We start from the raw sequence: 14,306 nt of genomic DNA, 5'->3' as shown, positions 1-14,306 counted from the left end.
TATAAGGCTGATACTGTAAGCAATCTGGGAGAGCAAGGAATTGTTTACCTGTAGATTTATGGAGAAGGGAAGAATTTATGACCAAACAAGAAATAGAGAGAATTATTGAAATGCAAAATGGATAATTTTGATTACATAAATTGAAGTTTTTGTACAAACAAAGCCAATGTAACCAAGATTGGGAGGGAAGCAGAAAATTGGGAAAGAAATTTTACAACCAGTGTTTCTGATAAAGACTCATTTCTAAAACATACAGAGAACTGCGTCAAATTCATAAGAATCAAGTCATTCCCCAACTGATGAATGTTCAAAGGATATGAACAGGCAGTTTTCAGAGGAAGAAATTAAAGATATCTATAAGCATATGAAAAAATACTCTAAATCACTATTGATCAGAGAAATGCAGATCAAAACAGCTCTTAGGTACCACATCTCACTGGTCAGATTGGCTAACTTGACAAAACAAGAAAATGATAAATGCTGGAGAAGATGTGGAAAAATTGGAACACTAATACATTGTCGGTGGAGTTGTGAACTGATCCAACCATTCTGGAGAGCAATCTGGAACTATGCCCAAAGGTCTATAAAAAAAAGTGCATATCCTTTGACCCAGCAATACCACTTCTAGGGCCATATCCCAAAGAGATCATAGAAGTGGAAAAAGGACCTGTATGTACAAAAATATTTATAGCAACTCTTTTTGTGGTGGCAAAGAATTGAAAACCAAAGGGATGCCCATCAATTGGGGAATGGCAAAACAAGTTGTGGTATATGAATGTAATGGAATAATACTATTGTGCTATAAGAAATGAGGAGAAGATGGACTTCATAATAACCTGGAGAGACTTATATAAACTCATGCTGAGTGAGGGGAGCAGAACCTGGAGAACACTGTACACAATTACAGGCACATTGTATCTGTGACGACTAACTTTGATAGACTGGGCTCCTCTCAGCAATGCAAGGCTATAAGACAACTCCAAAGGACTCATGATCCAGAGATGGAATTACAGAGTCTGAATGTAGATTGAAGCAAACTACTTGCTCTCTCTCTTTTTCGTTTTGTTTTGTTTCTTTTTCCTTATTATTCATTCCATTGGTTATAATTCTTTTTTTCAACTTGACTAATGTTTAATGAATTGCCCTCCAAAAAGAAAAAAAAAATATAAAAGAAGAAAAATTCTAGACAAATGAGATGCAGAAGGTTTGTATTAGAATTGGCAACAAAGGGATGGGGATGGGGATGTGCCACAAAATGACACAGCCATATCATCAAATAATCACAGATATACAGCAAACAGAAAATCTTTCCCTGATAGTCATATATAATAAATCCACTAAATGAAATGTGAACTGGTAGAACTCACTCACACGCCCAATTCTTCGTTAAATAAAGTAACTTTTAACCAATTTACTTTTAGATATATTTCTGCTCTATGAAGAAAGCTACTGATCGACATCATCTCATTTTTGAGAAGACAGATCATAGGAGCTTGGGGGGAGGGGCTATCACCCTACTCAAAGTCCTCTCAATCCTAGGGATTCCGTAGGTGTGAAAAGTGAAACAGAGGTTAAGCAGCTTTCCCAGGGTCCTGCAGTTAGAGGCAGACATAGGAATAACTCTTAGGTTGCCTAACTCTTTTCACCATACTAGAGGACCTTTATACAGTTCTTCCTCAGTGGGGAGAAAATGACTGTAGCGTATCTGGGCCAGGTCTTGAGTCAAAGACAACGAATAAAATTGGGAGCTCAGCCAGTCATATCAAATAGCCTGCACCAGGGCCTGATCAAAGGCAGCCCGATTATGACCATAGTACTGGACTGGGAGTCGGGAAACCTGCTGCACACTAGTACATGGCTGGCTGCACGACCCTAGGTAAGTCATCCAACTCCTCACTCTAGGCTCCAGTTTTCTCATCTGTAAGATGAAAGGGTTGAGTGGATGATTTTGAAGGTCTCTCCAGACTCTAAATTTATGACTCAATGATCTCTTTAAACACACGGGTCTGGCCTCTAGGCTCCAGGGTAGAGGCTGGGCCAGACTCTTGGCTTTGCGCTGGCCCCCAGATCTGAGACTTCTTGCTCCCAGCAGGTCCCGCTCTCCAGGCAGACGACTCTCAGCCCCCTTTCCTCTAATTCCAGCTTCCTGCTGCTTTGGAGCGCAGTGCTCATCATGTACCCCACCAGCCTGGCCGTCATCTCGTTGACCTTCTCCAACTACGTCCTCCAGCCGGTGTTCCCCAACTGCATCCCACCCTACACAGCATCCAGAGTACTCTCCATGGCCTGTCTGTGTAAGTGCTACCCACATTAGGTCTCCTTTCCCTACTCGTTGCCCTGCATAGTGCCTGGGGAACCCACTTCATGGTTGGTTAGGAAAGGCTTTGGGGCTCTCTTGTGTGCCACACACACACACACTCACAGACACACACATCCTACCCCTCCCACAAGGTGGGACTTGTGCCCAGGACCTTCTGCTTTCCTTTTGCATAGGTCAAACTTTCTATATTCTTTTTCAACTTTGTGCCTCAAGTAAGAGAAAAAAATGGGAAAATAGTAATATTGAGAGAGACCTGGCATTCACTCTGAAATGGGAATGATTCTCCACATGTCTACCTCCTACGTCCCTACATGATGACCCAGTTTCTCCCACGAACTCCTCCATCCTATTTCTAGAGAAGTGGGTTAGGTGTCACAGCCTTCCTTATCTCAGGAAGAAAGAGCCAGGACTGCCATGTCTGAGACTAAAAGAGGGATGGTTCTGAGTCAGGTGGGATGACAGTCATAGTCCTCTGCCTTTTCCACAAGGAGAACTGTGTCACAGAAATGTTCCCAGATGGTAGAACTCCTATCTATGATATGTTATCACTGTCTTCCCTGCCCCTTGTTTCCTAATCTACAGAAAGTCTCCCAGAGCTGTGTCTGCCTCTGGGACAGGAGGATGGGGAGAAGCTGGATGAGGGTGCCCTGTCCCCTCCCCCTCCTACAAAGGGTTGGGGGTGTCAGAGGTAGGGAGAAGGGAAGTTTCTGTCAGAAGCAGTAAGTGGCAGGGAAAGCCCCCTGGACTAGGCAGCAAGCTCAATATTAGACCCCTAGGATCTTCCCCAATATAGCTATTAGTGGTCTCTTCCTCTTCAAATTAAGTTTATTTATTCATTTAAATATTGTATCCCCCTCTGAAGAATGTAAGCTACTTGAGGGCAGGGACTGTTTTGGATTTCTGACTTGCTATCCCCAGTGCTTAGCCCATTTTTTTTTTTTTTAGAACAGTCTTGTGATCTCAATGAGAAAGGGAATTTCTGATGAGAAAACTCCTACCCATGGAGATTGGCATATGCACTGCAATTGATAGGCTGAGAGAGTTGGGGGCACTGAGAAATTAAAGTGACTTATCTAAAGTCACACAGCTATTGTGTCACAGATGAAACTCAAGCTCAGAGCTTTCGTTCTCCTCACTCTAGACCTCTCTGTTTCCATTACATTGCCCCACTCTCTTCGCTCTCTGCCTCTCACCTCTGGGAACAAAGAAGGCATTTACATGTTTTGGGGGATAGTAGGAGAGCCTGCCTGTGACAGCATGAACGTGGCAAGAGGAGCTTATTGATGGGGTTAGATTTTGACAGGGGTTTAGCTGCACATAAACTGCATCCCTTCCCAATTGGAGAGTCCCGCTCCAGGATTTTGTTGTTTCAGTCTATCCAAATGTGCCCAGTGCTCATTAGCATAGATAAACTGGGATCTGGGGAGGAATTTTGTCCCCTGGTTTGTGGCCGTATCTCCAGGACGTGGTGCCTAGTGGTCTCATGCTCTGTTCCAATAACACCCTTTTCCTTCTGCCCAGTGCTCCTCACATTTGTGAATGGCTCCAGCGTACGGTGGGCCACACGGATCCAAGACATCTTCACAGGAGGGAAGTTGCTGGCACTTGCCCTCATCATCACCGTTGGCATCATCCAGATCTTCTGGGGTACTGACAAAGGGGTGGGTGGGCTGGTAGGGGCAAGCCTGGCTCCTGGGCCCCAAAGGAGGCTGCTTTGCCAGGAATGGGTCCTTGGGGTTGGAGAGCTCCATCAGCCTATTTCCCCCAATACTCCATCTGGCCTTCACAGGCAATTATGAGGAGCTGAGACCCAGCAACGCATTTAGCTTCTGGAGGACACCTACCGTGGGACACCTGGCACTTGCTTTCCTGCAGGCATCCTTTGCATTCAGCGGCTGGAACTTCCTCAACTATGTTACAGAAGAATTGGTTGATCCCCACAAGTGAGTGAGCATCAGGATCTGAGGTCTTGATGAGCTTTAAGATGCTGAGAGATAAGGGCCAGTTGTCCCTACAACCTTGATGGAGGAATGATGCAAAACATGAAATGTTTCCCAGGATGAGAGAATGGAGGGGGAGACAGGTCCTGAAACAGGAAGCCAAAGAGTGGCCCAGTTGGATGGGTTCGGTTTTCAATAGCTACTTTCCCAAGGGAAACAGAAAGCTGTATTTTGGAGGCCTCTACCTCAACCAGCAATGAGAACTAGTACCCTGGACTTGGAGTCAAGAGAACTGAGTTTAAATCTCAAAGTTAGCACTTACTAGCTTTATGACCATGGACAGTCACACTTGTGATTTCACTCTTATAAAGCCTCGGTTTCTTCACTTGAAAATGGGGGTAATGATTCTCATGGAATTATTCACCTTAAACAGTTATTGTGAGGACCAAATGAGGAAATATACAGGGTGTCCCAAAAGTCTTAGTGCTGCTTCAAGCTTTAAAAGCTACTTTAAAAGTTTGGAGTCACACTAAGACTTGGGACAACCTGTCTATAAAGTATGTCAACTGTTGTTACCATTCTTTAAGTAGGAAAGGAGGCCTAAACAAACCTGCTTTTTGTGTACAGAGCCTTGCAGGGCACAAAAAGAGCCCTGCTCTCAGGGAGTTTCTCATCTGAGAGGTTGACAAGAGACAAGAATGGATTTTCCAAAGAGCCACTGCTCTAAGAGGGAATGCCCACCCCTTAGAGAGCAGACTGAATGGCCTGTGGCCTTTGAGTGGTTATGCCATAACCTCCTGAATGCTAGTAAGAAGAATCTGGGTCTAGGAGCTGGAGAGCTGCGTTCTTGTCTCTTACCTCTGGAATAAACAACTAGTACTAATTGTATTGCTGGGTGGTTTGGGACAAGTCATTTAACTTCCAGGCTTAGTTTCCTCATCTGTAAAATGGAGATAATGTGAGGCTCAGATGGAAGTTTAGCCTGGAGAAGAGAAGACTTGGGACAGATGAGAGCTAGCATCATCTAGTTAAAGGGCTGTCAAGTATAAGAATGATTGTATTCTTTCTGCTTAGCCCCTGGGAGGCAGAACTAGAATTCCTGAATGCGAGTTACACAGAGGTTCATTTTAGCATGGTATAAGGAAGAAAAGATGGAGTTGTCTGACAATGGAATAACTTGTCTTATGAAGTAGCAATTTTCCCTGTTTTTTTTAAGTGTTCAGAGCTTGGATTCTGGCATTGAGCAGGAGATGACACTAGACAATCTCAAAGGCCCCTCCCGGGTCTGAGATTCTCTGTTTCTCTGGCCTGACTTACAGGGCTCAGAATCAAAGAACATCAGAGCAGGATGGGACCTTATAAGCCATCTCATCCAGCCCTTTACTCTTCAGATGTTGGAACTAAGGCCAAGAGAGGTTAAATATTTGCTAGGGATCACACAGTGAGTTAGGGGCAGAGCCAAAACTGTTGCGAAGTTCAAACCAGATCACAATTTAAGAAGCCTTGGAAAGTATAAAGCGCCATGCAGCTGTGAGACCCCAGAGAAACCTTCCCAGACCCCTGTGGCTCCAAATATGGGGGATTCTGATTCCTTGTTAATCAGCAGAGGCAGGAGGAAGCTTGATGATGGCTCTTACTCTCTGTGAAGTGGGGAGAAGCCAGTTGCTAAAATAAACAAACAAAATAAAAACCTAGACAGTTGCATTATCACCCTAAAAGGAAACGAAGGTAGAACCTGATATTAACTAGCCAGAAAAAAGGAGGATGGAACCAGCCACAATCCCTCTTACTCAGCAGCCATCCTGAGCCCTGAACCTCTCAGTACCAGAGAGTTTACCAATAGGCTACCAAGTGAAGGACCACCAGCTCTCCATTATCTGGGGTCTGAAGATCCAGAATGTGAATTATTCAGGCCCCTACTACTGCAGAGGGGGGGGGTGGCACAGGGAAGAGAAAGAAACCAGGTCTGTTGCTCCTTGAAAGGCATTTCTGTTCCTGGTGTGGCTGAGAGTTGAGTGATTTTCCTGGATTCCAGTGCCACCAGTTTCCCAGAGGCCATCTGGTCCAACTCATGCCTGACTAGGAACCCCCTCTAAATATGCCCAGTAAGTGACCATCTAGCTAGCTTTGGCTTTAAGATCTTCTAGCCTAAATAATAACAATAATAACTAGCATTTCTATGGCACTTTTAAGGTTTGCAAAATGCTGTTCATTTGTTACCTCATTTAATCCTCGCAACTACCCTGGGATGTAGGTGCGATTATTATCCCCACTTTACAGATGAGGGAACTGAGGCAAACAGAGGTTAAATGACTTGCCCAGGGTCACATAGCTAGTGAGTATATGAGGCAGAGTTTTAATTCAAGTCTTTCTGACTCTGGCACTATGCCCTTCTTGTCTTCTACCTCCCCAAAATACATACGTTGTAAGGGACCATGCATGGCCCTGGATGGCATGCCAGTAGCCAGGAGACAGCGCCTCAGCTGTCCCCACAACTGTGCCCCACCCCCAGTGGCTCTGTCTGATGAATCCTGATTATTCTCTCAACAGGAACCTACCTCGAGCCATCTTCATCTCCATCCCCCTGGTGACATTCGTGTACACACTCACCAACGTGGCATATTTCACAGCTATGTCCCCACAGGAGCTCTTGTCTTCAAATGCTGTTGCTGTGGTAAGTGCCATGGCCTCCCCTAGCCCAAGGTCTGGTGTGCTTCTTGCCCCTCCCCTCCGTGTCCCAGACAGGCTAGCCTTCTCACTCCCTCTGTCTTCCATTGCTGTAGACATTTGGAGAGAAGCTACTGGGCTACTTCTCTTGGATCATGCCTGTCTCGGTCGCCCTCTCCACCTTCGGAGGAATCAATGGATATCTTTTCACCTCCTCCAGGTGAGCAGCCTAGATTTATCAAGAAAGGGTGATGGCCAGGGGGACTGAGAAGGGTTAAAGACCTCCAAGGGAGGTGAGAGAGAGTTGGGATGAGTCCTCCACTAACATTAACATTGAACCTCTCAGGGATAATTCCCAATGCCACTCACAACAGAGCAAGAGGGAACCAGGTAAAGGAAAGAATTTCATGGCCACCTGGGCTATTGAACTCTAGCTGAGGGGAACAACAAGACACAGAGAAAAGTGGGGGATTAGGGGTGTTGAAGGGATCCCCTAGCCACTGGTCACAGGCTAATCAAGCCAGTGTCTTAGACACCCAATCAATGAGGCAAAAGGAAGGGATGAGAGATCTAGGGCTCAGTTCCAAGTTCTGCACTACTGCCATCCACTCCCTACTGTCTGATGTATCTAATGCAGAGTTTATCCAGGCCCCAGATCGGTATTTCTTCTTTCCCAGATTATGCTTTTCTGGAGCCCGTGAAGGCCACCTTCCCAGCCTGCTGGCCATGATTCATGTCCAACACTGCACCCCCATCCCTGCACTTCTCGTCTGTGTAAGTCTAGTTATCCCTGATTGTACCTCACCCCTTGCTCAAGGAGATTCTAAGGCTCAGCTGGACCCTACTGACTTCCTATATACCCTTAACCACAAAGCCAGGGCCAGTAGGATCTCATGAGCAGTGAAAATCAACTTGCTTGAATCATATGAATAATTAGCCTCCATTTATTTGCTAGTAGACCTCTGGCTATGACACACAGATTGGCTGAAGTAGACAATCTATCTACACAGTCACTGTGAGAGGGTCACTTTCCAGCTTCTTCTTTTGTAGAACTCTAAGGTTCTTGTTTGGGTTGGCCTCAACTTTTCAGAGGCTAGAGAAAATATGCCCCCATGAACTCCCCATATCCTACACTAATCACCTGTCACCAATCCAAGCAGCCTCCATCCCAAAGCTGATCTGGGATAAGTATCTGGAACTGTAACTTAAAAGCCATCTGTGAGAACACACACACACACACACACACACACACACACAGAGTCTTCTAAAATTGGTTTGGGCTCATCACATGAGATCATTGGTGGAAGAGGTACCATCCCTGACTAAGGGGCAACTAAAGCAGTTTGGAATGGGATGCTGTAGACTGAAGGTTCCTATAGGGCAGCTATGAGAAATGGGACTTTCCTTAAAAATACACATGCAAAGTAAAGGTTGCAGGAACAAGAGAGTTAAGTCAGACTTCAGAAATAAACAAAAACTGAAAAAACACACCTCACTCAGCTTCCCATAAAATACTGCATCCAGAACTAGGTAAGGAATTACTTCTCTGAATCCTAGACTTACTCCCACTCTGATCAGATGAGGGACTGAGACAGGAAGATTCCCAGAAAACTGTTTCCTGAAGTATTATGGAGCCAGACCTAATGGGTGCATGAAACCTCCACTCCACTTCCTTCCCCCACTCCATTCTCCCCCTCTACATCCTGGCATTAACCATCTCTTTCACTCATTGTACCTTTTATGCTTCCCTGAGCACTCTCCATTATTCCATTGTGATCACCAAAGCAACTCTGTGAGCTAGGAGCCAGGCAGGGAAAGAGTTCTTATTCCCATTGTGATAAGGGCCATCTCCTGCTCCCCATCTCTCCCAGTTAGGACACAGATATCCAGCCACAATACAGAGACATGACCATGCCTTGCTCACTCACCCTGAAAGGAATTCTGAGAAATTATGAAGGTTGTCAACTCCCACCCTGCCTTCCTTTTATCTTCTCCCTCCTTTTACCAGAATCAATTTGCTGTCATCCTCCAAACTCCCCGGGCCTTACCTAGTCCTTCCTCCAACACAGAACCCTCACCTGCCCCAAAATCTTCCTCTAAGATGCACCCACCCTCAAGATTTGCATCTTTCTCAAACATCTTTATCCCATCTTTATACTGGCCAGGGGGACCCCAGGAAGAATCCAACTTTATGATAAAATTACTAAGCTGTATTAACCCTCTTCTTCCTCGAGTCCAGCTTAGCAAGGATGGAACCTGATGCTTATATAGCAGTAGTGAAGGCACCATTGAGTCCATGTAAATGTTATTGCATTCCAGTGCAATAACAATTAATCCCCTTTCACTTCCAGTGTGGAGTCACAGCAGTGATCATGCTTGTGGGAGACACATATACATTAATTAATTATGTGTCCTTCATCAACTACCTCAGTTATGGAGTGACCATCATCGGCTTGATTGTGCTGCGATGGAAGAGACCCAAGCTCTTTAGACCCATCAAGGTGAGCATCGTTCAGCCTCAGCCAGGAACTGAATTTGACGTGAGTGTCCTCACAGTCCCTCACTTTAGGTAGCCTGGACACCAAAACAACAGTAACAATAACTGACTTTTAGGTTAGTGCGTCAAGGTATGTTATCTCATTTGGCAGCTATTGAATAGAGAGCTGGAAAGGAAATCAGGAAGACCTGAGTTCAAATATGAACAAGTCCCTCAATCTTTCATTGCCTTGGTGCCCTCATATGTAATATGGGGATTATAATAATAGCAAGGTTGTTATGAGGATAAAATAATATTTATATAGTGCTTTGTAAAAGTTTTTTAAAATTATTATATAAATATTTTACTATACAAATTATTTATACAGCATATTATTTATAAATATATTTATATATCATTATAAATAACATAAATATATATTACATACTATATAAATAATATATAAAATATATTATTGTATAAAACTTTTATCATATAAATATTAGCTATTATTGTTACTATTAACATTTTTATTATGATAGATTTTGACAATAACCTTTTTAGGTAGGTGCTGTTCTCACCCTTATTTTTAAAGATGAGGAAACTAAAACTAGAAGAAGTTAAGTGACATGTCCAGGGTCCTGGAGCTTTTAGGTGTCTAAGGCTTTACTTGAACTTGTCTTCCTTAGCCTTCTTTCTGGCTCTCTCTTTACCCACTGCGCCATCTAGCGGCCTCATCATCATCTGCCCAGGCTGAGCAGAGCACACAGCAAAGTAATGCAATATTTTGCCTAAGGAACATCCCAGAATTTGTGCATCCAAAGGAATGCTGTCTCCTCACCAGAGTCCCACCAGGGACTACACTCACTCCAGCAACATTGCTATGCTCTCCACGTTTCTGGAAACCCCACCTTCAGAGCCAGTTTGGAGACAAACACACACCAAAAAAACCTCCTCATGTCTCTTGTTTTTCACCCCACATGTGTGATCCTGCCCAGCGACCCAACTTAATAATAACAGCTAACATTATATAGCGCTTATCACGTGCCAGGCACTGCACTAATTGCTTTGCAATTTTATCTCATTTGGTCCTCACAACAACCCTGGGAGGAAGAGATCATCATCCCCATTTTACAGATGAGGAAACTGAGGCAAACGGGTGAATTGTGCCAGGGTGCTGTCCAGGGTGACACAGCTAGTATGTGTCTGAGGTCAGATTTGATCTTGGGTGTTTCTGCTGTATTCACTGTGTCACCTCGCTGCCACAGTCTTGTACCTGAATGCCACTGAGTCCTATTCTCATCATCCTCCCAAGTGCTCAGCTCTGAGGCATTCTGCATCCTTCAGCATGCCCTGCAGCTGAATTTTCTTATACATGTAGTCCCCATAATTAGAGCATGAGATCCTTGAAAGTGGACTCTGGTCTTGACTTTTCTCTTTACGTTGCCAGTATTTAGTACAGAGCTTGGCACAGGGCCCTAAGAAATGCTTTTTCACTGATTCACTCCAAAAATCAAGCCCCTTCCCCAGTAATTGTTGGGAAAGGGAAGATGAAAGAGGGAAGGACAAGGGATTATAGAAGGTTTCTGGGCAGAGAAGAGGGTTGTCCCAGTCTCATTTCTGTCTTTCCAATGCATGGTCCATAACAGGCATTTAATAAATGCTTGTCGACTGGGTATCCAACTACTGGGAGAATCTGGCCCCCTCAGTCCCTGTAGCTCTTTCTCTTTCTCTTTCTCCAGGTAAATCTTCTCATCCCAATCACATACTTGACCTTTTGGGCTTTTCTACTGATCTTCAGCTTTTACTCAGAGCCTGTAGTCTGTGGCATTGGCCTCATCATCATCCTCACAGGTGTCCCTGTGTTCTTCCTGGGTGTGTCCTGGAGAAACAAACCAAAGTGTGTGCACAGGCTCATTGGTGAGTGAGGGGATGGGGTGGGCAGTGGCTGGCAGAAGGGTTAGGATTATAGGAGCTTATAGCAAGAGCTGGAGGGGACCTCAGAGGTCATCTAATCCAACTTCTTTATTTTACAAATGAGGAAACTGAGGCCCAGGGAGGTTAAGTGACTTGCCCAATGTCATACAGGTAGTAAGCTGTCAGAAACAAGATTTGAACCCAGGTCCTCTGACTCCAGAACTGGTCGTCTTTCCACTATACTACACTGCTAAGCTATTTACTGGCCTTCAGGGGGATGGAACAGAGCCTTGATTGGCTAGGAAAAGGCAACACACCTAATTAAAGGCTAAGTAAAACTCCACAAGAGAGAAGAGTTCTCCAGGCCCTGGAAAGTTTATCTTCAAAGTACATTTCTGGGCTCCTAAGTTCTGGGCTACTCATCATGCTGACTAGAGGACTGTTTCAACATTGTGGCCTTCTAATCACATCCCCTTTCCCTAGTCACCCCAGAAAGAAGGAGCAAAGGGAAAGAAGAAAGGAAGGAAAGAGGGAGGAAGGCAGGAAAGAAGAGAAGGAAGGAGGGAGGGAGGAAAGAAGTAAAGAAGGAAAAAAGAAAGTGGGAGGAAAGAAGGAAGGAAGGGAAGTAGGGAGGAAGGAAAGAAGGAAGGGAAGTAGGGAGGGAGAAAAAAGGAAGGAAGAAGAGAGAGAGGGAGGAAAGGTAGGAAGTAAAGAGGGAGTAAAGAAGGGAGGAAGGAAAGAAGGAAGGGAAGTAGAGAGGGAGGAAAGGTGGGAAGAAGGCAGATAAGACCTGACCAGCTCCTAGTATAACTAGATAATACTGTGCTGTGAGGCAGTAGGAAAAGCTCTGGGCCAGGAGTCCGGAGAACTGGATTCCAGTCCTGGCCCTGCCACTAACTTCCTATGTGACTTTCAGCAAGTCCCTGCCCTTCTCTGGGCCTTCTTCACCACATGTAAAGTGAGGGGGTTGAATAAGATGACCTTTAAGGTCCCTCCCAGCTCTGACAGTCTGTGAATCTGTGACCTCAGAGACCAGCAGGTATGGGAATGGGGGTTGTTTTCCAAGGGACAGACTTAAGAAGAAATAGCTTTGGGGTTGTTATTGAGGGGTAGATAGAACTGAACAGGTTTCCTCTGGGAATCCTGGCTGGGTTACTTTTCAGTTTTCTGCAAACCATAAAGTGACTTGCATAACAGGATCATAGCCCTTGCCTAAACAGCTTCTGTCTGCCCTTAGAGTCCATTACATGGTGGGGCCAGAAGTTGTGCTTCGTGGTATACCCTCAGAGTGATGCCCCCGAAGAGGAAAATGGCCCCTTCCCTCACCCCACCCCTTCTGGAAGTGAAAAGGCTTTGAAGACACAATGAGATGCTTATCAAGACTCAAGTAGATTTTTTTTGTTTACATGTTGTTTTTGTTTTTGAAAAAGTTTTCTTGGGGAAAAAAAGATATGTTTCTTAGATACTTTTAATAGCAAAGCCCTCAAAACAACAGCCCCCACCCCAGATCAGCCCACCTTAGCTATGAAGACAGCAGGAATTCTATAAATAAAACAAGGATCCGATTGGTTAATTCTGACACTTGGTTCAGTCCATCAGTAAGGCTGACTTAGAAGCACAATGTCTAGAGGCCAGGTGGGCTAGCTCAAGTCCTGGTGGGCCAGCCAGACTGGGAATGTAGGCCCATACTCCCACCTCTGCCTGAGAGCTTCACATCTCAGAAGGGGGGAAAGAAATCGAACCAGCATGGTCATGTGCTGGATTTGTAATTCCATATAATGTGGTCAGGGCTCATGGCTCATGGTCCATGCCCTGAATAGCAACAACTGAAAACATATGGTCAGTAAGCAAGTTTGAGGCAGTGCCACCTTTATGCAAAGAAATCGTGAGAATGGGGGAATTACCAGTCACTCATACCTGAGAGGATCCCATAATCTGAACAGGGGGACCCCATTCCTTTCTCATACACCTTTTCAAGAAAAATGCATTACCTTGTCTTTCCCTTGTTTCTGGCCCCTGGTCATGCTTGCTTGGCACAAGAAACAATTGATGCCAGGAAAAGATAGCAGGGGGAAGAAGACAGAGACAACTAAGATCGAAATAGGTTAGGGCTAGAGGGAGGGCTGGAGCATTTCTTCAGCATTTCTCACCTGCATGGCTGGGGGTAGTATTAACTAAGCAGCCTTCTCAAAGAGACAGAAACAGCAATGGCATCAGCTTGAAAAGGGTGGGAGAGCTGCCCCATCCATCTGTCCTCGACCATGGTTCCTCTATAAAGGTGTGACAGAAAGACAGCTGGAACTGAGGCTGATTTGTGCACTGAAAGGTAGGGACAGGACCAGATGGAAGTGTTAGGAATGGGCCAAGTGGAACCAAGGCCATAGCTGTTCATCTAGGTGACAGCTGATCCAGGGGGGCTCCTCCTCTGTACTCTGGGGCTTCTAGCCTCAGCAGCAGGGATCCAGAACTACTGCAGCATAGGGAAAGAACCCACTAGAACTTCGGGGTGCCTTCATATCACCCTGCCACCCTACAGCTAGTCACAGGGGTTTCCCTTCAGTCCTGAGGCCTCAGAAGCTACAGCAGTCAACCAGCACCACCTGCATCCAGACCCAAGGATATGTATAAACACTTTCCTGACTCCTGAATGTTGATGGGTCTCCCTTCAACTTGGCCTCATCCCACTGTGTGAGCACTTTAAAGTAGGGAAAATATGGTGAGGTCTGGGGTTTCTGGAATCCAGTCAACCTTGAGGAGGGGCACAGTGACAGGAACCATTGAGCTTTTCTGAATCTTTGTCCCCACTCCCAGGCTTTCCTTCCCAATAATACTTTGCAACCTATCTCCTGAACCTTCCCTGACCATATGTACACAGGTTGGGTGTGTTGGAGAACAGATAGGCAGGCTTGCTCGGCAGCTGTCTTACAACTTAAGGGGACTTGTCTATGGCAAATGAAAACTTCAGATTTTGAAATCCTGACAGGAG

General features: G+C 45.2%; 1 protein-coding gene across 1 annotated transcript in view; it reads left to right on the top strand.

The window, feature by feature from the left end:
* SLC7A10 (solute carrier family 7 member 10) overlaps window positions 1-12,990 on the top strand; it is a 49,737-nt gene extending 36,747 nt beyond the window's left edge. Inside the window, exons 3-11 of the mRNA XM_069082632.1 lie at window positions 2,143-2,294; window positions 3,842-3,967; window positions 4,110-4,263; window positions 6,811-6,934; window positions 7,044-7,147; window positions 7,605-7,701; window positions 9,279-9,428; window positions 11,146-11,323; window positions 12,558-12,990. Coding sequence (XP_068938733.1) covers window positions 2,143-2,294; window positions 3,842-3,967; window positions 4,110-4,263; window positions 6,811-6,934; window positions 7,044-7,147; window positions 7,605-7,701; window positions 9,279-9,428; window positions 11,146-11,323; window positions 12,558-12,688 — 1,216 coding nt within the window. The 3' untranslated portion in view covers window positions 12,689-12,990. The remainder of the gene's footprint in view (window positions 1-2,142; window positions 2,295-3,841; window positions 3,968-4,109; window positions 4,264-6,810; window positions 6,935-7,043; window positions 7,148-7,604; window positions 7,702-9,278; window positions 9,429-11,145; window positions 11,324-12,557) is intronic.
* The last annotated feature ends 1,316 nt before the right edge of the window (window positions 12,991-14,306 follow it).

Source organism: Petaurus breviceps, unplaced genomic scaffold (assembly GCF_028583685.1).
Source record: "Petaurus breviceps papuanus isolate PSGF00001 unplaced genomic scaffold, PetGlider_PUasm1.0 171, whole genome shotgun sequence".
NCBI classification, from domain to species: Eukaryota; Metazoa; Chordata; class Mammalia; order Diprotodontia; family Petauridae; genus Petaurus; species Petaurus breviceps.
This window is presented reverse-complemented; position numbering and strand designations above follow the sequence as displayed.